Source organism: Osmerus eperlanus, chromosome 16 (assembly GCF_963692335.1).
Source record: "Osmerus eperlanus chromosome 16, fOsmEpe2.1, whole genome shotgun sequence".
Taxonomy (NCBI): domain Eukaryota; kingdom Metazoa; phylum Chordata; class Actinopteri; order Osmeriformes; family Osmeridae; genus Osmerus; species Osmerus eperlanus.
Window position 1 is genome coordinate 11,030,074 of NC_085033.1, and position 26,435 is coordinate 11,056,508.

A 26,435-nucleotide genomic window follows, 5' to 3' on the forward strand; every position below is an offset into this window, starting at 1 on the left:
AGAGAGAGAGATAGAGAGAGAGAGAGAGAGAGAGAGAGAGAGAGAGAGAGAGAGGAGAGAGAGAGTGAGTTATTTAACAGGGAGGCTTCTAAGTTTTCGCGTTCTGCTCTAGTTCATCCAGCCTCGTTATCTCTTATTACATAAGTGTGTTTATTTCAAGTTTGACTTGACTGGACTTCGGCTGCTATCACATGGCATCCAATGCTAGTGGGGTTAGCGCAGTGCTACTGTACGTGGCACTGGTGAGTGCTAATGCTAATCCAAGATGGCTGTCTCGTGGTTTGTTTTGCTCCAAGATGGCTGTCTCGTGGTTTGTTTTGCTCCAAGATGGCTGTCTCGTGGTTTGTTTTGCTGCCTGAAAGGTGCTGTTGAGAACAGATGCTACTGTAGTCCCTTTCTCTTTCTCTAGTAGTCCTGGTAAGGTCAGCTGTAGATGCCAGCCTCACACACACACACATTTTCACAAGCACACACACATACAATATGCACCATGGGAAAAACACGAACATCTGTTGACACAAACTCAGACCCAACCAGCAGCTCACCACTCTTAAATCCCTCCTGCGAATGATCCTTGGACAATCCTGTTTATTACTGTGGGCAGTGTCTGTGTGTGTGTGTGTGTCTACACACACGGAATCTCCCATAATCACACTGGATCACAACAACTTCCACCAGACGGTGTAAGCTAGTGAACTGGACCAACCTTCTTAACATCACTCGGGTTAGTACGGTAGGCAAGGGAGGACACTCTAGGGTTTTAGCATTGGAGTTGAGTCAGTTTCTGTCCAATAGTAGAAATATTGCCAGACAGAGGGCTGTTTCTGTTGGCCTGCAGTTGTTGTTAAGCCATGTGGATAATGGCCACTGCTGATTGGTGGAGCTCGGTATAGGCCCGGCCCCCACACCAGATGTTTCCAGCTGCTCACCAGAGCCAAACAAAGGAGTTTGACAGGGGCTGCACAACAGGGTCTGGATGCAACATACACACTCTGTCGCTCTCTGTTTCTCTCTCTCCCTACCTTTCTCTCCGTATCCAAGAAACACTCTTTCCCTCAAACCAACCCACCCCCACCCACCCCCACACACACTCAGGCCCCAATCCCTGTACCACCGGCCAGTATTGTTCCATCTCACAATGCCTCCCTGTTGCTTGGAGACAATAGGCCATACCAAATCCCTGCTCTCCGCTAGCCTCCAGGATGCATGTATGGAATGCAAATACTGATTGAATATATACATGTGCCCCCCCCCCCCCCCCCCCCCCCCCCCCGCCACTCCCACCCTCCAGAGAGGGCTGAATGACCTCTCAGCTGCCCAGCCATTCATCTCTTAGATGTTTATAGCCTCCACAGTAGGGGGGGCAGCTTGTACAGATATCTGTTCTATTGTATCCGGACTGTGATGAGTTCACCATCTGATCTGGTGTTGAGCGGCATGGATGAGCCGGATGTGGCGTCTGTGTGTGAGGCTGCAGGGACACTCTGACTCAGCAGGTACACTCACTTATGTGGGGGGGGGGGGGGAACGTAAACAGGCTGCTTGGCCTCACAGATGCCCTCGAATCCCAGGCACAGTACTGTAAATACACTTCTAGTGGGTTTCCAATTTGCAATGAAGCGGGCAATTAAGGTCAGCCTATGGTATGCTTAGGCCCAAGGCGTACATGTGTACACTGCCGTCGTGATGTCATCCGAGGCAGGTCTCGCTTTTTTTTTGCCCCCGAGGATCAAGATGGCGTTTAACGGAGTGTTGCGCTGTACCTCCAGTGTCCATGGCGCTGTCGTCGTCCAGGCGGCAGGTCTCCGTCAGGGTGACGAACAGGCAGCCGATGGGGTCCAGGGGGTGACCCACCCAGCCCTCCAGGTTGGTGGTGGAAGTGAGACCCCTCTGGAGGAGCTCTGACGAGGGGACACACAGTTTACCGTTAGACCAAGAGGACTGGGCTGCAGGACATAACCACGGCCTTTTATAATATCATGTATCCACACTCTAACAAAGCATAATGTTAGGAGTAGCCACTTAAGCTACAATTTTTTGGAATAATATTTTTGAATAAGTGGTAGGGTAAGTCATGATGATGATGACTCATGCTGATGTAAGGTGTTAAGTGGTCTAATTACTCTGCTTTATTTTAACAAGTCACCGAGTAACAAGTTCACGGAGAACAAGTTAGACTTGCTAATGCGAATGAACCCTTTGAACTAGTGGATGCAAACATTTCCTTTCAGATTCCAGACCGACAGGGGGCGCTACCTTTCTTCTGGTGCTTGTAGATGTCCATCTGTCTCTGCTGCTGGAGGCGGAGCGTGTTAATGATGGCCACCGCCAGGCGCAGCGCCTCGCGGGGGTAACCATGGGAACGTAGGGCATCGACCCGAGCGCATGCGGTGGGGACATGATCTACGGAACGGGTCACATGACACAGGCTCAATACAGGATTGAGATATATGGAGAGGCCTACGGCCCAACACACACACACACACACACACACACACACACACACACACACACACACACACACACACACAGAGGCTTTAGGATTGAAGGAAAGGAGAATTAAAGCAGGCTTATAACACTACATACTACTGGTGTTAGGCTAGTCCTTACCCCTACCCACACACACCCACACACTGTTGGGTTTGAGAAGCATAAATGGACCACTGTCAATACTGTGTGCAGATAGCACACACTGCAGAGTAGAGAACACACGGAACATGGAGTTCAGTTGTGTGAGTGTTGAGGCTGGGGGGGTCTGTGTGTGGGATCCCTACCCAGCCAGAGGGGCAGTCCCTGGGGGTTGAAGAGCAGGCTCTCCCCCTCCCTCTGGTAGGCTGGGGACATGTAGAAGTCACTGCTGATGATCCTCTGCAGGTGGCTGTCCTGCCAGTGCAGGTCGCACGCCTCCATGGCCCGCGTGAACACCGTCCTCCTGGGCCTCGCTAGCGAGTCTGGAGGCGGACAGATGGAGCCAGGAAGAGAGAGAGAGAGATAGGAGAGAGAGAGGGGGAGATATGAGAGAGGGACAGAGAAAGAATGAGACAAAGAGAAACCAAAAGAGACACAGAGAGAGAAAGAGAGAGAGAGAGGGAGAGGGAGAGGGAGAGAGAGGGAGAGAGAGAGAGAGAGAGAGAGAGAGAGAGAGAGAGAGAGAGAGAGAGAGAGAGAGAGAGATTGAGAGAGAGAGAGAGAGAGAGAGATAAAGAGTCAAACCTCGGTATGTAGGAGATACACTGACGGCTGAATGTTGCATGTGAAAACAGAGCTGAGTGGGGTCTAATGGTGGAACTACCGTGGGACTCGTGTGAGGAGTCCTGCTGGGGTCACATACAAGGAGAGCAAACACTACTGGAGAAGCTTAACAAGCCTACAAACAACCCTCACCACCAGCGCATATTTGAACAACAGTCGTGTGGGTGTGTACTTGTGGGTGTGTGCAAGTGCGTGCTTGTGGGTGTATAAGTGTGTTTGCGCGTGTATATGTGTGCATCTGTGTGTGTGTATAAGTGTGGACTGACCCTGTGCCAGGTTGCTCTGTGGTAGGGCGTTGGTAATGTTGGGCAACTCACTGCCATAGTTGCCGTCCTCAAGGGGGCAGATGTCCATGTCGCCCCACCTCTTCAGCTGCCTCAGCCAGCCGCTCTTCTCCTCGCTCTTACAGTGAGGGTTCAGCACCACACACACCCACAGCGCACCTGAGGGGTAGGGAGGGGAGGTCAGGCCAGGTACTGTGTGTGTGTGTGGGTGTGTGAGAGTCCTTTGTGCTCCTGGCACACGGTTTCACCTGGAGAGACTTCGGTCTTAATGAGACTCTGTGTCAGGGCAACACAATGCATGAGCATGATCACGCAGTAGCAACAGCATGCTCGGGTGAGTGACCAGGCGTGGGGGTGGGGTCGGGGGGGGGGGGGGTCTTAGACTGGGCCCCTCAGCCACACGGTGTTCACCCCTGTGTTCAGCCCAGCATTCAGTCATACTGGGTTAAGTCATTCAGTATTTAGTCATACAGTGTTCAGTCATACAGGGTTCAGCCAGTTAAGTCAGCCTCCTCTGGGTGTGGGATGGGCTCTGCTCTCATCGACCCTGTAAACGCTCCAATCAATAGCTGGGTAGGCTGAGATCCTATTGATGTACCCGGCCTTAAGCACGCTGTCCCAGCAGAGGAGGAGGTCTGGTCAGTAGCCCAGAGTTTCTGCTAACCCTTCTATACATGTGAACCATGAGCAGACAACTGAGTATGTGTCATGTATGTAGCTGGCCTGTATAATGACAGTATTGTATTTGTTGTTGGCTGACTCTTTTATCCACGGTGGTGTACAGGGGGGATTTGAACCTGTGATCTCTTGATCTGCTGTAAAACGTCTGTCTCCACCACTCCACTATACCCACCCCGATGTGTCATGTATGTAGCTGGTTTGCTTACCCAGTTCATCCCAGAGCTGCCGGCACTTGTCTGTCATGCCCGTGCCCTGCTGTCTCCATAGCGACAGGCGTGGGTCGGCCATGAACTGCTCCGTGATGAGCGTCAGCATCCTGGCCCCGTTAGAGTCTCGCATCCTCAACATCTCCCGCACCTGCAGGAGCATGGGCACACACACCGCAAGGTCAGCTGACCTGCTGGTCATCCCTGACGCTGGCCGGTCAACGTCACCCAGCCGTTCTAACGCGCTCTGAACACCTTATGATCTTATTCCCGGTCGGGTGACTTGAGTGAGGAGAGCGTGTAGGAGCAGTGACTCGAGTGAGGAGAGCGTGTAGGAGCAGACGAGGGCTACCTTAGCGAACATGGAGTTGAGCTGCTTCCCCGAGCCGTAGTAACCGCCCTGGGACAGGAACTGCTTGACCTGCTCCCTGACCTGGTCCTCGTCCAGGTGCCAGCAGTTATCATCGTCGATGCTGGCGCCCGCCGTGGGGTCCGGGGCACCTGGGATACACACACATGGAGGTGAGTGACCAACACTCAATATGTGTGTTGGTCAACAATATGTATGCACACACAGACACACTTCACTTCAACCCGGAACTGCCTTTGACGAAAAATCGATTTGGGTAAACAAAGTATAATAATGGATTCATTTGCAAAAACATTCTTGAGTATCGCCAGAGAAAACTCCTGCTCGTCCTCTGTTAGGGCGACAGAAACGTTCACATTCCACAGTGGCTCATGTACTATCACGAGGGCGCAAGACTCCCCTGAGCACCCCCTCTGCAAACACAGGGTGATGGACTTCTGGTTCAAAGGCTAAAGAAGGTAAATATTTATATTGAAGGTAAGAAACTGAGATAACTCCTTTGTTTCTCAGACCGGGGGGGGGGGGGGGGGGGGGGGGGGTTGTGTGGAGAGAAAACAGAGTGGTTTTGTTATTTCTTGTCCTGTGTTTGCATTGTTCAAAGCACGTGTAGAGTGACCTAGCTCCGTACATGTCCTATATGTTGGGCTCGCTGAGCGCGTGAGTAAGTTACGGTTCACGTTTCCTTTCTCCCTCCCTTTCCCCTTTGTTCCACCCACCCGTCCACCCCCCCCCCCTTTCCTTCCTTCTTCCTGTCCTTGTATATATACATGTATATATATCAACTCTTTGGAGTCAGCTCCAGATCCCAGGATGAAAACAGGGCTGGCAGGCACCCGTGTGTGTCGGAGTGTGCACGCGTGTGGGTGTAACCCGGACTCACCGTGAACCTGGTTGATCTGGGAGTTGGACGAGAGGATCTCGTCCGCCAGTTTCTGGGCAGTGGGCAGCACCTCCGTGTGGTGGGCGGTGATCAGGTACTGGACCAGCTTCTGGAGCTGGTCGCGGTTCATCTGGAACAGGGTCTCGGAGATGGGCAGCCGCAGTTTGACCTGCTCGGGCTTGCGGATGCGGTAGAGGGACAGCGCCACCACGTGGGCGCAGTAGAAGATGTCGCGGTTGCCGCAGCCGCAGGTGACCGAGGTGATCTTGCAGCGGTCGAAGCTGATGGCCACGCGGTGGGTGACCTCCGGGTCTGAGGGCGAGGCCGGCTCTGTCACCGTGCCACTCAGGTGGAACCCTGGGAACAAGGGAGGGAGGTGGCTGAGCGGTTAGGGAATCGGGCTAGTAATCTGAAGGTTGCCAGTTCGTGCCAAATGACGTTGTGTCCTTGGGCAAGGCACTTCACCCTACTTGCCTCGGGGGGAATGTCCCTGTACTAACTGTAAGTCGCTCTGGATAAGAGCGTCTGCTAAATGACTAAATGTAAATGTAAGGGAGGGAGGACGTTAAGACGGTCGTCGTAAAAGGCTGCCCGTGTCTTTAAGAAGATCGGGCCACAGTGGCACTTCCTGATCCTCTCTGTTTAAAACCCAGGCCGGGGGGACAGTTCCCCGATGGGCTCTCCTTGTTTCTATCGGTGACCTTGCCCCCCCACCCCCTCCTTCCCAGAGGAGCCGGAAGACTGAGAGCTCTGCTGACAACTGACCTAGAGGGCCGTTTCACTCACCCTGGGGTTCACGGGGGGGGAGAGTGTGTTGGGAGAGGAGATATGAGACAGGAAGTGTGAGATGTGAGGACCGAGTGCAGGAGTGCAGGGAGGACGAGAAAATGAGTGAGTGTTATGTGCAGAAGGGATGTGGGTGGACAATAGGGAGAGAACAGGAGGAATCTCACTGTGACTGGTGTATAATTGATGACTGTGGCTCACATAGAGGTCTGGAGCTAAGGACTGCTACATCACCACACCATAGCAACCTGCCTCACATCTACTGTATTTGGACATAGCAACCCGCCTGTATCATTCACCCTCAAGGATACAGAGGGAAAGAGACAGAGAGAGAACAAGCGAGAAACAATAAGGTCACTGTCTGCAAGGCAATTGTTTCCTGACCTTAAACACATTCTCCTCAATTCATGTCTGTGTTTCCTTTATGGTTTGCCAGTCAGATCTCCACTGACACATGCTAATGCCGCTAACTCGCTACCAGCAACTCGGCTGACGGTGCTAATAGCAGTTAACTAAGTCAACTACAAATGGAAACAACAAAAGGCTAACCAACAACCCAATGAGCTCAGCTAGCCACGGCTAAGCTTATTAACATCAAATGGGGTCCTCTCTGGATGAACATGCTATCACGGCCAGTGAACTGGAAAAGACCTGGAATTTTGATCACTCTCACACACACAAATCCCCAAACACACACACAATTATTTCTAGATTTTGACCAGTACGACAGGGGTGCCTAATAAGCGTGAGTAAAGCTAGCCTCTCTTGCTAAATCCCACAAAAGGCTTCCAGACCCTTTCTTGTGAGAACAACCCCTCCTTTCTCCCCTCCTTCTCTCTCTCCCTCCCTCTGACCTTCCCTCTTTCCATCCCTCCCTCTTTCCCTCCACAGGAAGAAATCCAACGTCCAATTTACTGCCAAAGCCTTTCAGGCGCAGCCAGAGCCACATGCCCATCTGATTAAGGACACTTTATGGTGATGTCTGTTTTCATTTTGATAAAAAAACAAAAAAGAGAGAGAGAGAAGAGAAGCCGTGAGTAGAGGAGAGGAGGGGGGGGGCTTCTACCCCAATGGGTTGCAAATGACTCACAGCTCAGGGCTGAGTTCAAAAGGGAATATGGAGGGGAAACAGGGGTCCCGGGGAAACTGGATGACACCGTGGAGGAGCCGTTGGGTGTTTCATCCTTCTCAAGCATGTCCAGCTGAGAGCACTCTCCATGTCTGGCCGCACCCACGTGTTTAACCGAATCTATTTCAATAAGACACTCCGCGTGAGGCTAAACTAGGACACTGTGTTTTCACGAGGTTCAGTGAATGTCTGGAGCTGAGTGAGGGAGGGAGCAGATAAGATAACTTGTGTTTAGTCGGAGACGCAGAGGGCACAAGAGGCATAGGAACCAGGCAGACGGGAGAGATAGAAGAGACAGAGGAGGAGAAAGACAGAGAGGGGTTAGGCATCTGGGACTGATGGACGTGGAGAGCCCTCCTCTTCTTTCAGACCTCCTCCTCCTCAGCCCCCGTGGCCCAGGCCGACGGATCCTGCAGCCTCCTTCCCTCTCTGCGCCTCTGTTCTCTCCAAGGGTGGTGTGGTCTGCCTCTCTATCTTTGTCTCTCCCCATATCTCTCTCTCTCTTTTTGGGCTTATTTGTGCCTTACTTCCGCAGAGGCTTTGTGTTGTCAGCCCTAATGGCCCTTTGGTCAAGGAGTGTGGGTGTGGGTGTGGGTGTGTGTGTGTGTGTGAGAGAGAGCGAGAGAGAGAGAGAGAGAGAGAGAGAGAGAGAGAGAGAGAGAGAGAGAGAGAGAGAGAGAGAGAGAGAGAGAGAGAGAGAGACACTTGGAGTCGTTAGCAGATGGAGTAGCGGTGTACAATACAAGACACTGCGTCACAGAGGGGAGTAATTACACTGTCTTGGCTAATATAGGTCACACACACACACAGACTCACACACACACTCACATACACACTCACATGCAGAGGGGTCCCAGCATGTAGCCATGGCTAGTCAAGCATACAGGACAGCTGATAGTGGGTCTGGGTGGTGTGTGCAAGGGACCATGTGACATGCAGTCTGTCTGAGTGCATGTATGTAAAGTTCGGTAGAAGCTCTCGTGATCAACCTAGCAAACACACTCCTACACAAACAGGATATGAATCTTTAAGAAGTGGCATTTTTTCTGTGTGTCTTTTGACAGACACACACACATTAGTGGTCTGTAACCTTCTTTGTTTCCTAAAAGAGCGACTATTCTCCACGGCCATGTTGTGCTGCCTCCACTTCTCTGTGCCGTGTGCTGCTTGCAGAGGGGGTTGGGGTGTGAAGCCTGATAAACACATGAATTTATAACAAAGGTGAAATGAATGTATGGTTCTGGGAGTCATGCCAGCCCCACAAAGCTGATTTGATCCTGAACAGAAGCACATAGACGTCTGTCTGTCCCCAGGGACTGTGTGTGTGTGTGTGTGTGTGTGTGTGAGCGTGTCCATGTCTGCGTGTGTGTTTGTGTGTGTGTGTGTGTGTGTGTGTATGGATCCCGCAAAATATTATGTATTGGCTAATCATTTTAACATTGGGTGAAAATGTAGGGAGAGAGTATGGTTAGAGGACAGCCATAGGACCAGAAGAGACCCATTCATTCTCTCTATTCTTCCCTCCCTCTCCGGTTCGCTCCTCGCCTCGCTCGCTCACTCACACCATCTGCCACTCAGCTGCTCCGCCCACACGGGACCGAGCGTCCAATCAGAGGCCGATCCCTCCCTGCTTCTAAACCATTAACCTGTAATCAGCTGTGGAGGCTGAGCTGCTGTCTCTTTAGCAGGAACAGAGCCAACACCACACACACACGCACACAGTCCATACACCATTACAGTCCCACAGGCCCTCACTACAGACCTTTAAATCTTTTGAACACCATCCAACCCCACCATCCCACACACACACACACACACACACACACACAAATCTATGTGCTCTGTCACCTAGCTCAGTCTGAACCTCGACACCAGGCTGCTCCGGCCCACCTCCGAAACACAGCGTCACCCAGTACAACCCCTTCCCGATGCCTTTAGCCCATCCTCCATCTGTTCCAGCAGTTAGGAGGTTAACGCAGCAACACCCTCCCCCCTCCTCCCTCCCCCCCCCCCCCCCCGCCTCCCCCTCCATACGCCCGCCTATCGCCACAGAACAGACACGCATATGCAGAGACACACTGCATTCTGTATCACCCTCTCAAGCCCGCCCACCTGCACACCCACCCTCAAACATCTGATAACGTCTGATTGATTCATTTGTGATTTCCCTGTAGCACCATCGGGGGCCCCCAGCCATTGGGAGTCATTTGTCATGATCACATTCAATTGATTCTTGATTCGCTGGGGTTTCTATGGCATGAAATGGAAGGGGGGCGGGGGGTTGGGGAGAGTGGGAGGGGGGCAAGGTTTAATCAAGCTCTTTTCAGTACCTGGGGCTGGGCCGGTCTGAACACTGGGACCACTGAGTGACGTCTATGGAAATCCTTGATAAGATGCATCACCCCAATTTCCGATTCCGCTCTGATGCGTGTGAGCACACAGCAAGGGAGGGAGGGAGGACGGGGGAGGCAGGAGGGAGGACGGGGGAGGCAGGAGGGAGGACGGGGGAGGCAGGAGGGAGGGGAAAATGTGAATAATGGGAGCCCAAGCACAGCGCTGGGGGGAGATCAAAACAGCCATTTAAGCACCTGATGCAAACCAGAACCGGCTCAAGAGGCTTCCTCCTCCAAAATAATAATTTATAGATAAAGGGGGAAAGGGAGAGAGCGGTCAAAAGGGAAGAAAAAAAAGGATAAATATAAACGAGACAAATGTGTGTACATGAACATGTGTGTGTGTGTGTGTGTGTGTGTGTGTGGGGAGGGGGTGTGGGTGTGTGTGTGGGTGTGTGTGAGGTGGGATGGGACTATAAGTACATACAGATGTCCCGCTTGAGATAAAAGCAGGCAACACTTCAACTGGGGGCTGACAGTATGAGAGGGAGGGAAGGAGGGAGAGAGGAGGAAGAGAGGAGGGAGAGAGGAGAGAAGGAGGGCAGGAGAGGAGGGGAGGATATCCACTTATTGTTATATTTGTTCAAGGTTTTCATGGGGTCTAATCAGAAAGCAGACAGTGCATGCAGACTGAGTGACATAGCCTTCACTCCGGGCAATGGAAGCCATCGTGGCTCCAGACCAGGCTGTGTTAAGAGGAGACAGACATGATGGACAACTCCTTACAGCGCTGGACCCGCCAGACATGGGCCTGAAAACAATAGTATGGTCGCCTTGGACCCCAAGCAAAAGAATTGCTTAGTTTAGTCGATAGAAAGAAGCAGAAGCACTTGGGAGTGTGTGTGTGTGTGTGTGTGTGTGTGGGGGGGGGGGTCTATAGAAACCTGGCCTATCTCTGCTTTGGGCAAACTCAACTCAAGGCTAAATAGAAGATAAGAATCTTGTTTTCAGGGCGATGGTTTGCTCTGCGTGCGTGTCGTGTGTGTGACGAACGTGTCCTGAGGCCTCGGCCCAGCCGCAGTGAGCTAGCTGTTGGCCTTAGCCCGGAGGAGGAGGCCAGCCCCAGCCACACACAGCTCCTAAGAGAAGCTGACAGCTTCCAAAGGTCACCAGGCTGGGTCGACCCTCCAATTACTGATCCGTCAGGTCAGTCCTGCCCATCCACAGCAGCCCGGGACCAGCCCTCGTCTCCCTCGGGCGCCACCCCCCCCCCACCCCCACCCCCCCACACACACACAAACGTCTCCACGCCACTTTGGCCTTTCGTCCACCAGCGATGCTCTTCACATGGGAAGATTGTGATTAATATGCAAACACACAAGGAGCCATCTGCTGTCTTGCAATTGACAAGACTCAAGGCTGAGCAGCGGTACGGGCGACACAATGCCCCTTTAGAGGAGACGGGAGTGTGTGTTTGTTCATCAAGCACAGTCTACGAGGCTAGATAAGTGTGCATTAAGAGGCTTATATTTCATACCGAGTCGCCGAGGAAAAATATTATTTTCTCAACATCAAGCACTGAGAAGCATGAAGACTGGCAAGAGGCTGAAGCAGAGGTGTGGTTTGTAGAGTGTTTGTACGCACAGAGAATAAAGCACAAAGCTAAACATTTGTAGCCGCTATCTAATCACTTGCTTTGCTAATTGGCGTCTTGCAACCCTTGTTTACTCTGCATTAAGCCTGACTCAGATGTAAATGAAAAACAAATAAGTTAACAACAGAAAAATAACAACTTCAAGGACATGTGAAGCGTGCAAATGTCTGAATTTGATTTTTCTGCCTCCAGCCTCCCTTTCTCTCTCTCCCTCTCTCCCAATCTCCCTTCTCTCCTCCTCCCTACCTCCCCATCTCCCCTCCACGTGCAAACGGAATCATTTCTCTCCTCAGACAATCATTCCTAATGAAGGCAGACGCTTGCGTCAAATTTGCAGCTGACACCGTCACTGGGCCATTAACAAAGCTGCAATCACCAATCTGCACACACACCCACTCGCATGCATGCGCGCAGCCCAAACACGGGGTCTTATGGTTGACTTCATCAAACGCTCGTCAAGCCAGGACAACATATGGAGGCAGGACAAAAAGCAGAGGGGCCGTGGCAGCACAAAGGAGACATGCATCACCCCGTCAGGCCGCTTTGTCTGCCAGGGCCTGGCATTCACGATGTCACTGGGGCTGGGGACGGTGGCTGGGAGCTGGGACACCCCCCCCCCCCCCCCCCCAGCTGGGCCACCCCCCCCCCCCCAGCGAAGGTGTTCTCCCCCAGAGACTGATTTGAATCAGCTGACAACAACCGGCAGCACTAATTGGAAACTTCTCCTGATTGAATCCCCCATCCGTCCAACCACACAGAGCCCGGATCTCCCACCATTGTCTCACTACTGTCTCTCTCTCTCCCCCCCCCCCTCCCTCCCTCCCTCCCTCCTCAACTCCCTGTCGTATGAGCTGGCATGCACACCCAGAAGCACCCCTCTCCGTGGTGAGTCTTAATCTGGACGTGACCTGCTTTATTCCCCCCGCGCCGGCTGCCCACTGGGCCGCCATTCACAAGCCCCCCTTTGTTCTCCGTGGGCCTGTCTAGGCCTCAGGCAGGGGCCTCGCCTGCTATTGTTGCCCACAAAGCCTGAGCAGCGGTTAGCAGGCGTCAGCTTGGAGGCAGGCCGGCAGGCAGAGCGGAGCTGATGTTTTTGGCTGGGACTCCTCTGCTTCGCTGCTACGGCTAGCAGAGATAAGCTAAGACAGGAAATGAAGAGATAGGACAGGAAGGAGATGGGAGTGAGATAGGAGGGAACAGTAAAGGGGCTGTGGGCGGGGGGGGGGGGTACCATGGAGGACAGCATTGACTGAACTTGGAATATAATCGCTGGCATGACGTAGCAGCGTGTTAGAATTGGATGCTAAGCTGTGTGAGGTGGAGGGAGGCTTGAACAAGGAGAGCTGGGATAGGCACTGGAGCTTCATGGTCAACAGAACAGCCAGATCGATGGGTTACACGGAGAGGAGCATTCAGACTGGTCTCATTACATCATCAAATGTTGTTTGCTAAATCTGTAATGAAACTCTAAATATCTACAAAATATGTTGGCACTGCAGTGCCCTCTGACCTCAACCAGTCAGTAAAACAAACAAGGTCAATGTCTTTGTGATATGGTAGATTTTGATTCTTTATCTGGAGCTTCTATGATTTAAAGATTAAACTGGGGATTTATTCTATGACAGGAGGTCTATTTTTAGAGCTAAAAAGAACTGACCACAATAACCTGCAGGACAAGGGATGAAACAGTCTAGCTTAGTTAAGCAGCCATAAAGCCAGCCAGCCATCCATCCAGTCAGCCAACCAACTAGAAGCACACGGAATAATGTCAACCGTTCACACATGCGCACCCACCACAGCATAAAGGGCCCGGGCTTAGTAAACAATGCAACACAATGCTCTTTGGCTGGGGCTCTGTTGACAAAGAAAGAGCCTATCGCTAGACTGCCATTCATTCACATGGCTGTGACAAGTCTGAAAAGAGCAGCTCAGCCAGTGACAGAGGCCTGTAAGGCAAGCGCTGAGGGACACACAATGCCAGACGTAGGGGGGGGTTCAATAGACCACCACCCATAAGAGTCACATTCCACACCGAGAGAAGGAAGGGGAGATTCAATGGTGGAGGCGTGTGCGTGTGTGAGAGAGAGAGAGAGACAGAGAGAGAGACAGAGAGAGACACAGAGACAGAGACAGAGACAGAGAGAGAGAGAGAGAGAGAGAGAGAGAGAGAGAGAGAGAGAGAGAGAGAGAGAGAGAGAGAGAGAGAGAGAGAGAGAGAGAGAGAGAGAGAGAGAGAGAGCAGTGTGTAACAATTCAGTCAGCTTTTTTTTTTCTTTCCATTTCTTTCACACAGATGAATCTCCATTGTGCAAGAATATCGTATGTGTGCGCACGTATGTGTGTGTGCTGTGTGTGTGTACACACGAGTGCGTGTGTATACGAGGGACCAGGCCCTGCCCAAGGAGTTTCATTCAGAGTTACACAGAGGCTTTATGTCATCACCGCTAGGGGATTGAGGGGCGAGTGAAGGATGAGGCTAGCATTCTCTGCCCGTCATCCCAGGCTGCCTGGATGGCTAGGCCCAGCCCACAGACAATGGGCTGGATACACCAGCGGAGAAAGATTACTTGAGACTAAACCAACAATGATGCTCTGCAGGCCTAGCAGTGTGGACTATAATGGCGCAGTAACAACAGGCTGAGCTGCGATGGAAGCCCCAATGCTAAGCCTGTGTGTGTCATACTGAAACCCTCTGAGTTTGCAACACAGCGAATGAGGCGGGACACTGGCAAAGGACGCAATTAGAAGGCTTCTACCGAAGTTTACTACTTCAGAAGAATTGGCATTGATATAAGTGCAATAAAAATAGCCTCGACGAGCAGAGCCGTTGAAGTTGCTGGACAGCCGTGGCTTGTCGTACAATGGGCATCTGATTAATAAGGATGGCTGCATATTAGAGAGAATGACGAGGAAGGAAAGGGCCTTCTGAAAGGCACTTAAACACAAATTATGTAGATTTAAACACTGCATTGGTCACAGGGGGACACCCACATGGATATTCATGAGGCTACACTTCAGACTCACCTATGCGAGGGTCACCGCAGAGATTGTGCTAGCCAATCACCTTCTCTGAATTATCTTGCACCCTCCTCTCCACTGAATAATAAGACAGACAGGTTCCTCTTGAGATCTGCTATCTTTAGCTTGTATCAGCCTTCCTCGGGTATGCGGGGTGGCTCTGTGAATGGCACAAGCCTGAGGAGCGACCTTGCTTGTGACCTGTGTTATCAGGACCTTCGGACATGGGGCTAATCCAGTCTTGTGACTGTGGAGTCAAGCTTGGTTGCCTACACATCTGAGACTTCAACCTAAACATTCGAAAGAATGGCAGGCCTGGCTAGGATTCGAACCGGTTTACAATACAGGACTGTTGACCCTTCTTTTCTCGTTCGTCCCCTCTCTCTTCACTTAGCAAGGTCGTTTCCATCCCAGAGACAACAGAGAGCGAGAGAAAGAAAAGGCCAACGACAATGTGTATGGTGGTCTGAATGCAGAGCACACAGTAACAAAGCAGGGAAAGAGCCAGCTGCTCTGGTACGCTTTGGCACAGGCCACCTCTGTCCTTGGCATAGCACGGTTACCCTCCAGTCTCTCCAGGTACAGAAAAGCCTGCTTTGAGAGGGTTGACATTCCAGCAAGGTTTCTTTTCATCTTTCCTGTGAGAAGTGTTTAGTTTTTTTGTTTTTTTTACAATTACTGAAGTTTATCTTTAATTGAACCAAGTGAAAAGAAGTGTCATACAAAGCACTGTTTTTACACTCTGACAAAGTATTTGTTTTATTTGCTTGGAGAAAGAGTGACTGAGAGGCCTTGGCTAAAGAAAGAGAGGTTTCTGGCATCGTGCCTTCTTCCACTCTCCTATTAGAAAGTAGGGTTGTTTTTACCTCAGTCTTCTGATTACAGGGCTGAGCACAGGCTGGCATGCTGTAGACAAACACTGACCACTCCAGGAACAACAAACACAACTAATTGAGCTACCAGAGGGTGTAGTGAGCGCTAACAAAGTGGATTCATACAGTGAGCTAGCACAATGTAGAGATGCTAGCATACACCATGCTGTAGGCTTTCGCTGGCTAACAGAGGAAGTTGCCACCTCTATTATAATGTAATATTATTTTAGCACTACTTACAGTAAACATATGCTAAAAAAAACCGAATCATGCTAGCAGAGAATGTCTGTAATGATTCCACATTCTATATTCCTCTGTGCCTATTCTCTCTACCCTTGGCTGCCACCCTTGAAGTTTAATTCACTCTCTCTCTTCTGAATGCAGGGAAAATGTTATGCAGTAAATATCTTCAGAAGGAGTTTGAGGGAGTTTCCACAATCATTCATTCCTTCACTTCAAACCCATGGGGGGACGGATGACTCCACACTTTAGAGAAAGCAGAATTGCAACAGCAAGCCTCTCAAATGACTAACTGTCATCATAGCTGTACAGTCATTGAACAGAGATCTCTGCCAGTAAACAATGGCGTGGCTGTGTTCAGCTTCTAAGGCTCGTTTCAGACCTTCAGTCTCGATCCGCCTGTATCAGCATGTAGGCTAGCTAGTCTACAGCACCGGCGGCTACGATGATCCGACCCACACAAAGGAGGAACTGACATCACACGGAGGAATGTGGCTGAGGTGTGGGGATTGTGAAACTCCCTTCTCGATGCCATACTAATACTATAGCTGACTAACCAGCGACAACCACAGAAGCCCCACCTCTGGCTTCTTTGCCGTTCTAACACGCACCCAGGCAGACCAGCAGATGAAGGGTTAATCCACGCGTGAAAGGGGGGAGGAGAGACCGATTTCACAACGTGATTAAATGGTTTGAAAAAAATCTCAAAATAACCGCCACCTCATGGAAAACCTCAATAGAATAGACTCCAAAGTGGAGAAGGGCTCCAACATGCAGAGAGGAGCAGACATGTTGTTATTAGGGTGAGTTCATCTTTGTACAGGTGGCCTACCAGAGGATAAGATTAATGGCAGGGCTGTAGCCTGGCAAGAGGGAGAAAGAAAGAGAGAGAGACAGAGAGAGAGACAGAGAATAAGAAAGAGAGGATGGGGGTGTCCTTCCTCAGCATGAGTTGTCTGCCAAGGCTGGACCCTGGCAGATGAATGTGTGTTTGTACAAGGGATGGTATACGTGTGTGTGTGTGTGTGTGTGCACAAGACAGAGAGAGGGAGAGAAGGGGGGTAGCGGGAGGGGGGGACACCTCCCTACCAGGACCACGCGCCAAACACAATGACCCACAGAGCTGGCAGGGCCCTGGGTGGCTGTCTGTATGTGTGTGTGTGTGGGTGGGTGGGTGTGTGGGTGAGTGTGTGAAAGTGTGTAGGAATGTGCATGCTTGCATTCCGGGGTAGCACGCTGCCTCCCTCGCCACAGCAACAGCAAGAAGAGTGTGTGGACTTCACTGGGACCAAGGGAGAGAGAGACAAGGAGACGGAGGGAGAGATGGGGAGGGTGGGAGGGAGAGAGAGAGAGAGACGGGGGAGGGAGAGATGGGGAGGGTGGGAGGGAGAGAGAGAGAGAGACGGGGGAGGGAGAGATGGGGAGGGTGGGAGGGAGAGAGAGAGAGACGGGGGAGGGAGAGATGGGGAGGGTGGGAGGGAGAGAGAGAGAGAGACGGGGGAGGGAGAGATGGGGAGGGTGGGAGGGAGAGAGAGAGAGACGGGGGAGGGAGAGATGGGGGGAGGGAGGGACGGCATGTGGGAGGGACGGCGGGAGACATCAATGAACGAAACTGGGCACTGAGCCCATTTCCGATATTACAATACAAAGAGGGGAAGATGGAAAATGGTGAGTTAAGACACGGAAAAAGGGAGAAAGAAAGAGAGGAAAGAGATGACAGAACCAGACCGTTTTCCCCTCCTGTAGCAGCATAGTTGCTGTGGTCAGTCTGTATGCTGTTTCCTTTCCGTGCCAGGCACACAGAGACTATCGAAGCTGCGGCTAATATAGAGAAGAGTTATCTTAGCCTCTGCAGCTCCCTAGTTTGGGTATCATTACCATACCCTCTGCAGTAGGCCAGTGCTCTGGACTGGGTATTGTAAACCTATATCCTCTGCAGCACCTGCCTGCCACGTCACAAATGCTGACATCAAGTCCACAGAGGCGCTCTACAGCTGCCCTGCCTACCAGCCAGACCTCGCTAATCACTCACAGAGCCAGAATCCACCAACGCAGACCGGTAGCTCCCACAGCTCATGTGAGGACAACAGGGAAGACAGGGAGGGAGGGAGGGAGGGGGTGAGAGGGAGGGAAGACAGCTCCAAGGTTCACCTTCACGGATACAAAACACGCTAGCACACACTCACGGACACACACAAGTACACTAACACACAACTCACAGACACACACACACGCACACACAGAGGAACACTAACACACACTCAGACTAGGCAAACTGCAAAAGGGGTTAAAAACCCAACAGTACCACACCCACTATTTATAAGGTACCACACACTGACTCTGACAAGACTCAGAATCCAAGCTCAACGTGGGGAACTGGACACGGCCCGATGAGTCAACACTTCTCCTCCCACACTCCTGTACAAAGCTGGGGCATGCTAGTGAGCATGCATGTGTGTGCGTGAGAGAGTTGTCCTGACACACACACACACACACTGTGACCAATGGCTAACCATTGTCTCTGGGAGGTTGACTTGCAGTGGGAGGGTACCCTGCCTCCCCTCTGTCCCCTGGATGCTAAGCACACTAATCCTGTTATCCACGTCCTAATAAGAAATGAATTAATGAACAGATTGAGAAAACAGCAGCTTCTTCCCACAGGGGTTCAGGCAAACAGGCAGGCAGGCAGGCAGGCAGCAGTGGGGCTGAGCCAGGCTGTGCTAGCATGCACTGTGCTCGTTCCTAACGGACAATACAGTTAATATGAGGCTGATATAAGGCTAACTTATTGCAAATGCTACGCTAACTCCACTGTCACCATCCTCTGCCCAGCAGTTAGCTGCTCTAAGCCTGAGCATCCAGGCCTGGTCTCTGGGCCGCTTTTGGGGGGCTGCTCTGGGGACGGGGGACGGGGGGGGGGCGCCCCAGGACATTGAAAGGGTTTAATCAGCGTGTGAAGGTAGATCCATCAGATATGCTAATCAGAGATCTTACCTGAACAAATATCCTCCAGAGTCGCCTCACCCCTCTTAATTGGGAGAGGGCTTGTTAATAATGCAGGGAGGAAGGGAGGGAGGGAGGGAGGGAGGGTGGGAGGGAGGGGGGAGAGAGGGAGGGAGGGAGGGAGGGAGGGAGGGAGGGAGGGAGGGAGGGAGGGAGGGAGGGAGGGAGGGGAGGAAGGAAGGAAGGAAGGAAGGAAGGAAGGAAGGAAGGAAAAGAGTGCGACTCTGCAGTTATTAATAGACAAATTAGATGAAAGGGGGATTTTTTTCTTTTCTCGTCCAATCACCAAGGGTAAGCATGCACACCCACCCACCCACACACCCTAGGATGCCTCAGTGCTCCTTAGAATAGTTGCTTGGTAGTGTATTGAGCTGTGACTGTCCAATGACAATCTCAAGACAGATATACTACTCCACTCTGAAACGACACAGTCCGTCTCTGACCCAAAATGGAGTCTATCCAGGGAACTGCATGGCTGATCAGAGCAGAGTCTGGCCGTGTCAGAAGGACAATGTGTAAAAGGAGAGGCTGGGTCTCAAATATCCCCTCTTATGTTGTTCAACCATTGACGGTACTATAATAGAAATCCACTGTCCTCTACTTGGGAGGAGGAAGGCCATACTTTGAAGTCGTGGAGGTACAAAGGCTCAAGGCTGCAGCTACAAAGACCGGCTCTAGGTTTTCAAACTGGGGGAAATGGAGAGGCAGGTAAGCATTGTGGTGTTACACTGGACTTGATAGATGAGGGGCTTTTTGGTGACACATCTGAGCCAGTCTGCTATTGGTCTATCGGTGTACTGGATAGGGAGATGGAGGACCTGAGGGAGAACAGGGAGACTGCCGGGGGAAACCCACAAACTCCCCAGACATAACCGATACTACTGGGAATAGACGAGAGGGAGGGAGAATCACACACACACAAGGAGGCACACAACAACATATGCACAGGTACACAATAGAGCAGTCATTTGTCTTGTCTCTTTTAACCAGCAGCTGTGTATAGACACTATTAGAGCAGTGTCCAGACAGGTTTCTTGAAGCTAGCTCGATGAGTCGTCATCTTCTATATCAAAGACATTCTTCAGCCTTCTCGTCACCAGCGAGGCTTGACAGAATACCCCAGACTTCCCCCCCAAGCAGTGGTCTGAATGTCACCTAGCAACACGCAATATCACAATGCAGGTTCTGGCGATCAATCAATCCATTACATATAATTAGTAATAGTGTTTGTGTTTCGTTTTGTGACAGTGTCGCCCTGTCCTATCACTTGTCACAGTTTGGTTGGTCTAATTATGTGGACAAAATGGTGGCAGGATGGTGATGTGTGTGTGAGAAATGGGTCTGAACAGTTGATGAGGTCTGATGATAGTTCAGTATGTCCTCCTAAGCGGCCCTGAACCCCCCCCCCCCCCCCCCCCTCTCCCCTTAGGGCTTCCCGGCATAGCAAGCCTTTGTTGCAGGAGGGAGTCCGAACAGCGTAGCACACCTTTGATTTTCAAAGCCTAAACAGGGCCCATTTCAGGTGACAAGTAGGTTTTGCACTGGCCCAGGGCTGAGGTGCACGGGAGCAGATATTCAGCGTGGTTGTTTCAAGAACAAAAAGAATCAGTCGTACTCTGTGGAAAGTTACGGATCACTTTGAAGACATTTGTAGTGTCATTCCATAAGAATACACAACGGTTTCAAGCTACACTGTATGTTTTACATTAGCCCTGTCAATTATGTAGCGACTGACTCAGAATACAGAGAAAGATCAGTGATGGGTTGCCCAGAAAAACAAGTGAGCTAGCTAATTGCCAGTCAGGTAGGAGCCAGTGTGCAAATCCGAAGCCGCACATGGTCCACAGAGAATGCAGACCTGGCTTTGACTAAGATGGACTTCTGTAACCAATCCTATTGTCTCATACCTATTCTTGACCAAAAAACCCCGTTCTATCGACTTGGAAAGGTTCTGAAAAAACGTTCAACACTGGAAAACAAGCCTGCCCAAATCAGCCGAGCCGTACAGAGGGTTCCATCATCACCGCCAGCCCTGCGGAGCTCTGAGCGCTGCATTCCTGCTGACTCCTGTCAAGGCCTGGCTGAAACGGGCACAACGAGAGAGGGAGGAGGAGGGGAGGAGACAAAGAGTCTTCTGCTGGGGAGAGTTGGAAAGATCCTATGACAGCCAGATGAGAGGAGAGGCGGAGAACAGAGAGAGGGTGAGACAGACATGGGGGGGGGAGAAATAGAGAGATAGAGAGAGATAGAGAGAGATAGAGAGAGAGAGAGAGAGAGAGAGAGAGAGAGAGAGAGAGAGAGAGAGAGAGAGAGAGAGAGAGAGAGAGAGAGAGAGAGAGAGCATAGAAGAAGACGTCTTCTCCCTGTTGGACTGAGGGCTCATAATGAAAGCCTGAGTCTCCAATCAAACAGAATTATCCAGAAAAAGCCTCTTCAATCACACACTGATTTACTTGCTGACGTTTTCCTTATTCTTTTTTTCCCCTTTCATTCCCTCCCTCCCTCTCACCCTTTTCACTGCCCCTGGAATCAAGTGATGAAAAAACGATGAAAGGTAGCGGTCATGAATATTCTTTAAAATGGGTTATTCAGTGTGAAGAGAGGGAAGCACCTGTTTTCAGCTTGGAGCTGGTATAGGCAGGGCTGATAGGGTAGGCATGGCCACAGGCAGGCATAGCCTTTCATTAGGCTGCCTTTGTGTGGCCTGGATTATCTACCATTTTCTGTTGATGAAAACAAATTGTGTATGGTGCTGCTTCAATACAGGGCCAGATTGAATCCATCAATGCAGTGCCATGGAGATCAGTCATCTTCTAATGTCCTTTATGCAGCATAGGGGCTAATGCCACATTCATGTTCATGCAAGGATTTTTCATTTGGACATGGAGATGGTAAATTGCTTATCTGTTCAAAAGATACATATTCTCAAAACATGAGAAGGAAGCAAATGCATACACACACACATACTGTACATACACACACAAACACACACACACACACACTGCTGCATGGAAACAACAACAGATGACTTGGTCACATATCACTATGACTCCTTCTGACTTCTCACCTTGTCAGAACTCTCTCTATATATATAGAGTATATATATAATCCCTCCCCCTTCCTCTCCACAAAGAAATCTGATTAGATCATGTTTAATTGCCTTTTTCATCTGTTGAGCTTTAATCCTATTGTTACAGCAGGCAGTTTTATTCTGAAGATAACACACACACAACACTTTTAAACACACACACTGGCAAATTCTGCTGGCTAGGCAGAAGAAAAGTGCTTAGTGCGACCCAATCTTTCTTTCTGAGGCTAAATTAAACTAGGTGAAAATTAGAATTTAAAATAAAAAAGGAAGAAGATCCACGTTAGGATTGCTACTGTGTAGGGGGGTGGGATAGTTGGGGAGAGGAGTTCAGGATTGAATTTTTCCTGTCTCCCCCCAAAAACATGGTTCCTCGCGGAACCAGTTTGAAGGACCACACATTAAAAAAAAACCCTGACCGGACACCTGAGGTCAGGCACCAACAGTTAGCGAGCTAGCTAATAACCATCATGTTAGACATGAAGGCCCGGTCTTTTCCTCAGTCACCCAGAGAAACCAAACTGCTCGGAGCTCACATGGAACCATTGATCCATGCAGTGTATGTGACCTGCCTGCTAAAATGTCTAAAGCCAAGAGGGGAGCAAACTAATGGTAGTTATTAACCCTGGAGATCCATACTGATAGATCTAAACAAACGCACATGGTGTGTTGGTGTGTGTGTGCGCATGTGTGTGTGTGTGTGTTTGGGGAGAGGGGGGGAGGGTGGCTAGTTACTGATTGACAAGTGACCATGGCCTGGTGTGATCGGTTTATTCTCCCGCATGTGTGCTAGAAGGCTGGGATCAGGGCTAGGCGTCACAGGGTTTAGCTGACCGTTCCTCTTCCTCTATCAATTGCTTGGGACTGAATGCTCAGAACTGGAACTCTATTCGGGTGACAACGTGTTGGATGAACGGACCTGGTGGATGAATAACTTTAGCTGTGTGCAATTTAGCTGACCAGCACAACCTGCCCGATCAGAGTCCCTCTCAGCAGTACAAGAGGTTTAGGAGACTCTCACACACACATACACACAAGCACACACACACACACACACACTGCAGTAGCTCAGCTAAGGCAGACTAACAGGCCTAGGGTAGCCAAGCAGCTCAGGCTGCAGAGAGGGCACCCTGATCCTATTATTACCATGACAACGATCAGAATCCCTCGACTCACCCAACACACAAATGCACAAGCGCACACTTCCACATCTACTGTGGTCATCCACAAAATCAAAAGAGCCTCTGCCTCCATCGGGGGCAATCGAGCTGTGCTCTTAAATATTTATGTCTCCACAGCAACACGCCAGTGGCTCCTTTGAAGTGGATTGTTTCGCTATGCAAATGCAATGTACATAGTTCACAAAATACAAAGCTTTCAGACGCATCTATCTGGAGGCCCGCCTGACAGGAAGGAAGTGGATGCTGTCCTGGGGTTTCGAGGGCTTGTTTCTGGGGAGGGCTCTGTGAGTTCCCCCTCCTCTGCCCACAGGGGAAGCTGTGGAGCGTCGGCAGCCATGTTACTAAACAACATCTCCAGACGGCCTCGGCTGCTCAGGCACCTTTGTTTGGGTACGAGGGAAGGAGGAAGGGAGGGAGATAAGTGGGAGAAGATAGGGGCTGCCTGGAGAGGCCTGTTTGGGAGGGGCGAGTGCCAAGGAGGGGGGAGGGCTTGCCGAGGGGAACTTAAGGCGGGGGTTGTGACAGAGGGCGAGGGGCCCAGACCAGACGCAGCCCTACGGCTGCTGGACACATTAATCACGCCCGGTGCTGGGCGGGGCCCGGAGGAGGAGGCGGGGCCGGTGGGGAAGGGATGGAGATTGTCTCGTCTGATCCCATCCGTCTGTGTGTGCGGGCCCTGAGCTTCCTCCTTTGGCTTAACTCCTTCTACTATCACTAGGCACCTCCCATGGCCTCCCTCCCTCTCCCTGTCTCCAGGTATCAGCCAGTGGCAGAGTGCGATGAGGCCCCTCCCTTCGTTTTCCCCTCGCCCGGGCGCTTTGGCTTTTTGTCCCTGCTGGTGGGGGGTGGGGGAGGTGACAGGTTAGTTATTGACTCTGCCCCCGCCCTTCACTCCCCCCTCCTTCGCCCCGCATGTCCCCCCTTCTCCTGCAGTCGTCTGTTCATTCATCTGGCTGCCTGGGAGAAGCAAGTGCCTAATGGGCCATATCAGCACAGCCACTGCAGAAACACACAGGCCTGTCATTAGAGCCTGGATTGGAAAAGAGGGGAGGAAGGAAGGGGGAGAGACAGAGAGAGAGAGAGACAGAGAGACAGAGATAGAGGGGTACTTTGCCATTGGTATTTGCATTATGTTCATTTAGTACAAGAGCTGGGGAACAAGCTCCCTCCCCCATACAATTATGCAGCATTTCTACAACCACCACCAGACTTGGAGGAGGCTATCAATATTCACCACAGAGAGACGTTCACTCCTGCAAAAACAGGGCTCACTTTGAGAGTGGATAATAACTCAAATCCACCTTCCAGCCACACATTTCTGGTAAACACTGAAATGCAGCTGGATAATGCTAGTGGACCGGGACCCTAACATGCAATAATAGCAGACAGTTATATCTGCAAGTGCTCCATAAAACAGCCCTCCTGTTACAACTGCACCAATTGAACAATAAAAAAGGGCCTTTTCCCTGAAAGTTTCATTTTTTGCTACAGGGGTACTTGAATGCCTCACGTATGTTTATTCATACTGCTGCAATAGTGGAGCAGTTTGGCTGGATTGCATTTGGCTGGATTTGCAAAGCAATCCAGCCAAACAAGAGGTGTAGATTCTTGTAAAACCTAAACCAATTCATTCCATCTCCTGTAGGTAACTATGTACACCTAAATAACCTTCCTAAACAATCTGTTGGACCCATTTTCTTTTAGTCCCAGTAGTCGTGTTGCATGGTTAATGTGACAACAACACAACTAAATGAACCCCTGACAGAACACTGCCAGGTGTAACAGCTATTCTGGGTTACCATCTTGTTTACAGCAACGACGCTCCTTTGTCGAGGCGTGTGACATTGCTGTCTGTGGTCATCGCAATACACATGCCATATAGTGTGCATGACAAAAGACATGAATGCACACAGTACTGTGTGACCCGTTCTGCTCACCGAAAACAGAGCCACTCTCTAGGTGTCTGTTAACTCACATGGAGAGATAGAGGAGATGTGTCTGTGCTGTGGGCCTATAACATGGCATTTATAACATTACATTTATAACTTGGCATTTATAACATTCGAGGGTCTATACAACTAGACACAAATGAAAACCATGGTTACCGCTGAAAACTTCACAACACTTGAGTGAAAAGGTCAATTGTAAATGGCTTTGAGGAGCTCAAATCTCAAAATCTGAGATCTGGACCTCCATGTACTTCCCCAACCACCAGGACATTCTGCAGCTTAACAAAACCAGCTTGTTCTGCTGCTGTCCATGTACAGAATGACCTTCCATTACACATCACCCAGAATAGAGAACTATTCAGAAGTTCTATCTCCTTGGTCTACAGGCCTGGCCTCCAGTTGGAGGCTTGGAGCTCCCATGCTTAGTTAGGACATCATGAACATCCAAGTGCTTTTGGAGAGGATTTTGTGTTCATCCTGTCAATTGCACTTCGGGGCTGTGCTTTAGTGCAGCTAGCAGAAGTCAGCCATTCTGCTTGAATCAGTCCTATTCAGTCATCTCTGATCAATACTAGAAGGTCAGAGCAGATGAAGACTATTCATGTGGCAAGAAAGACCAAAAAAAAGGGATTCAATTCAATAAAGTTTTGTTTATGAGACATGTTCTCAGAACGGGCTGAATCCAAGAAGTCAAGAAAAAAGGTGACAACAGTTGCTGGATTTCAACTAAGGGATTAATTACTGAGGAAAGAAAGAGGGGCTTGCATTGGGTTTCACTCATAGCTGCCTCAGTCCCTCTCCTTGGACCTCTTGTTGGTTATTTGAACCCTTCTCTTCAATACACATTATCCCTTCCTGTAGTCCAGTCGCAGAAAACTACGTTTCCATGTGAACTGGCAACACACCCTCCCAGGCCAGCACACAAAACCTGCTGCATAAAAGATGTGAACGCCTGAGAGAAAGACAGACAGAGAGAGAGAGAGATGATACCGTGTGATACGGCTTCTACGAGGAAGACAGCTCACCGTACAGACCGGGTTACGAGTTGATCTGCCTGTTCCCTCCTATATTGTGTATCCCAACCGCCCTTCCCTCTCTTAGGGCTGGCTCCCTCCCCTCTTTATGCTAGGCCCTAGTGCTCTTCCTTTGCATTTGTTAGGCAATTACAACCAAATGAGGCCATAACAGACCTATCAGCCTGTCTGTCTGTCTGTCTGTCTGGAGGACTCCTCTTTCAAGTCCAGCAGCCCTTCTCTTCCTCCGTCCTCGGCTCAGCTGTCAGTGACACGCACGTGGACAGAAGCCAGGCACGTATAGAGGCAGCACCCTAGAAACTCATACTAATCTATGTCTCACCTTCAGAACATAGCCGGGAACAACTTCAAACACAGCTGACGAACAATACACAGTGTCTATCAGCCATTCGGGAATAAAGCTCCCCAAGGGTAGAACACAAACCTATCTGCACTCCAGAGGGGAGCTGTGTTTTCGACATGAAAAGTACGGGAC

General features: G+C 50.6%; 1 protein-coding gene across 2 annotated transcripts in view; it reads right to left on the reverse strand.

The window, feature by feature from the left end:
* Window positions 1-26,435, reverse strand: part of zswim5 (zinc finger, SWIM-type containing 5) — a 37,760-nt gene that overhangs the window by 5,676 nt on the left and 5,649 nt on the right. The window contains exons 2-8 of one of the 2 annotated variants that reach the window (XM_062482120.1): window positions 5,674-6,030; window positions 4,776-4,924; window positions 4,424-4,574; window positions 3,570-3,695; window positions 2,775-2,951; window positions 2,257-2,403; window positions 1,764-1,901 (exon numbers count right to left, since the gene is read on the reverse strand). In XM_062482120.1, the coding sequence (XP_062338104.1) occupies window positions 1,764-1,901; window positions 2,257-2,403; window positions 2,775-2,951; window positions 3,570-3,695; window positions 4,424-4,574; window positions 4,776-4,924; window positions 5,674-6,030 (1,245 nt within the window). Of the gene's footprint in view, window positions 1-1,763; window positions 1,902-2,256; window positions 2,404-2,774; window positions 2,952-3,518; window positions 3,696-4,423; window positions 4,575-4,775; window positions 4,925-5,673; window positions 6,031-26,435 lie in introns of both variants that reach the window. The other variant, XM_062482119.1, reaches the window with a different exon arrangement.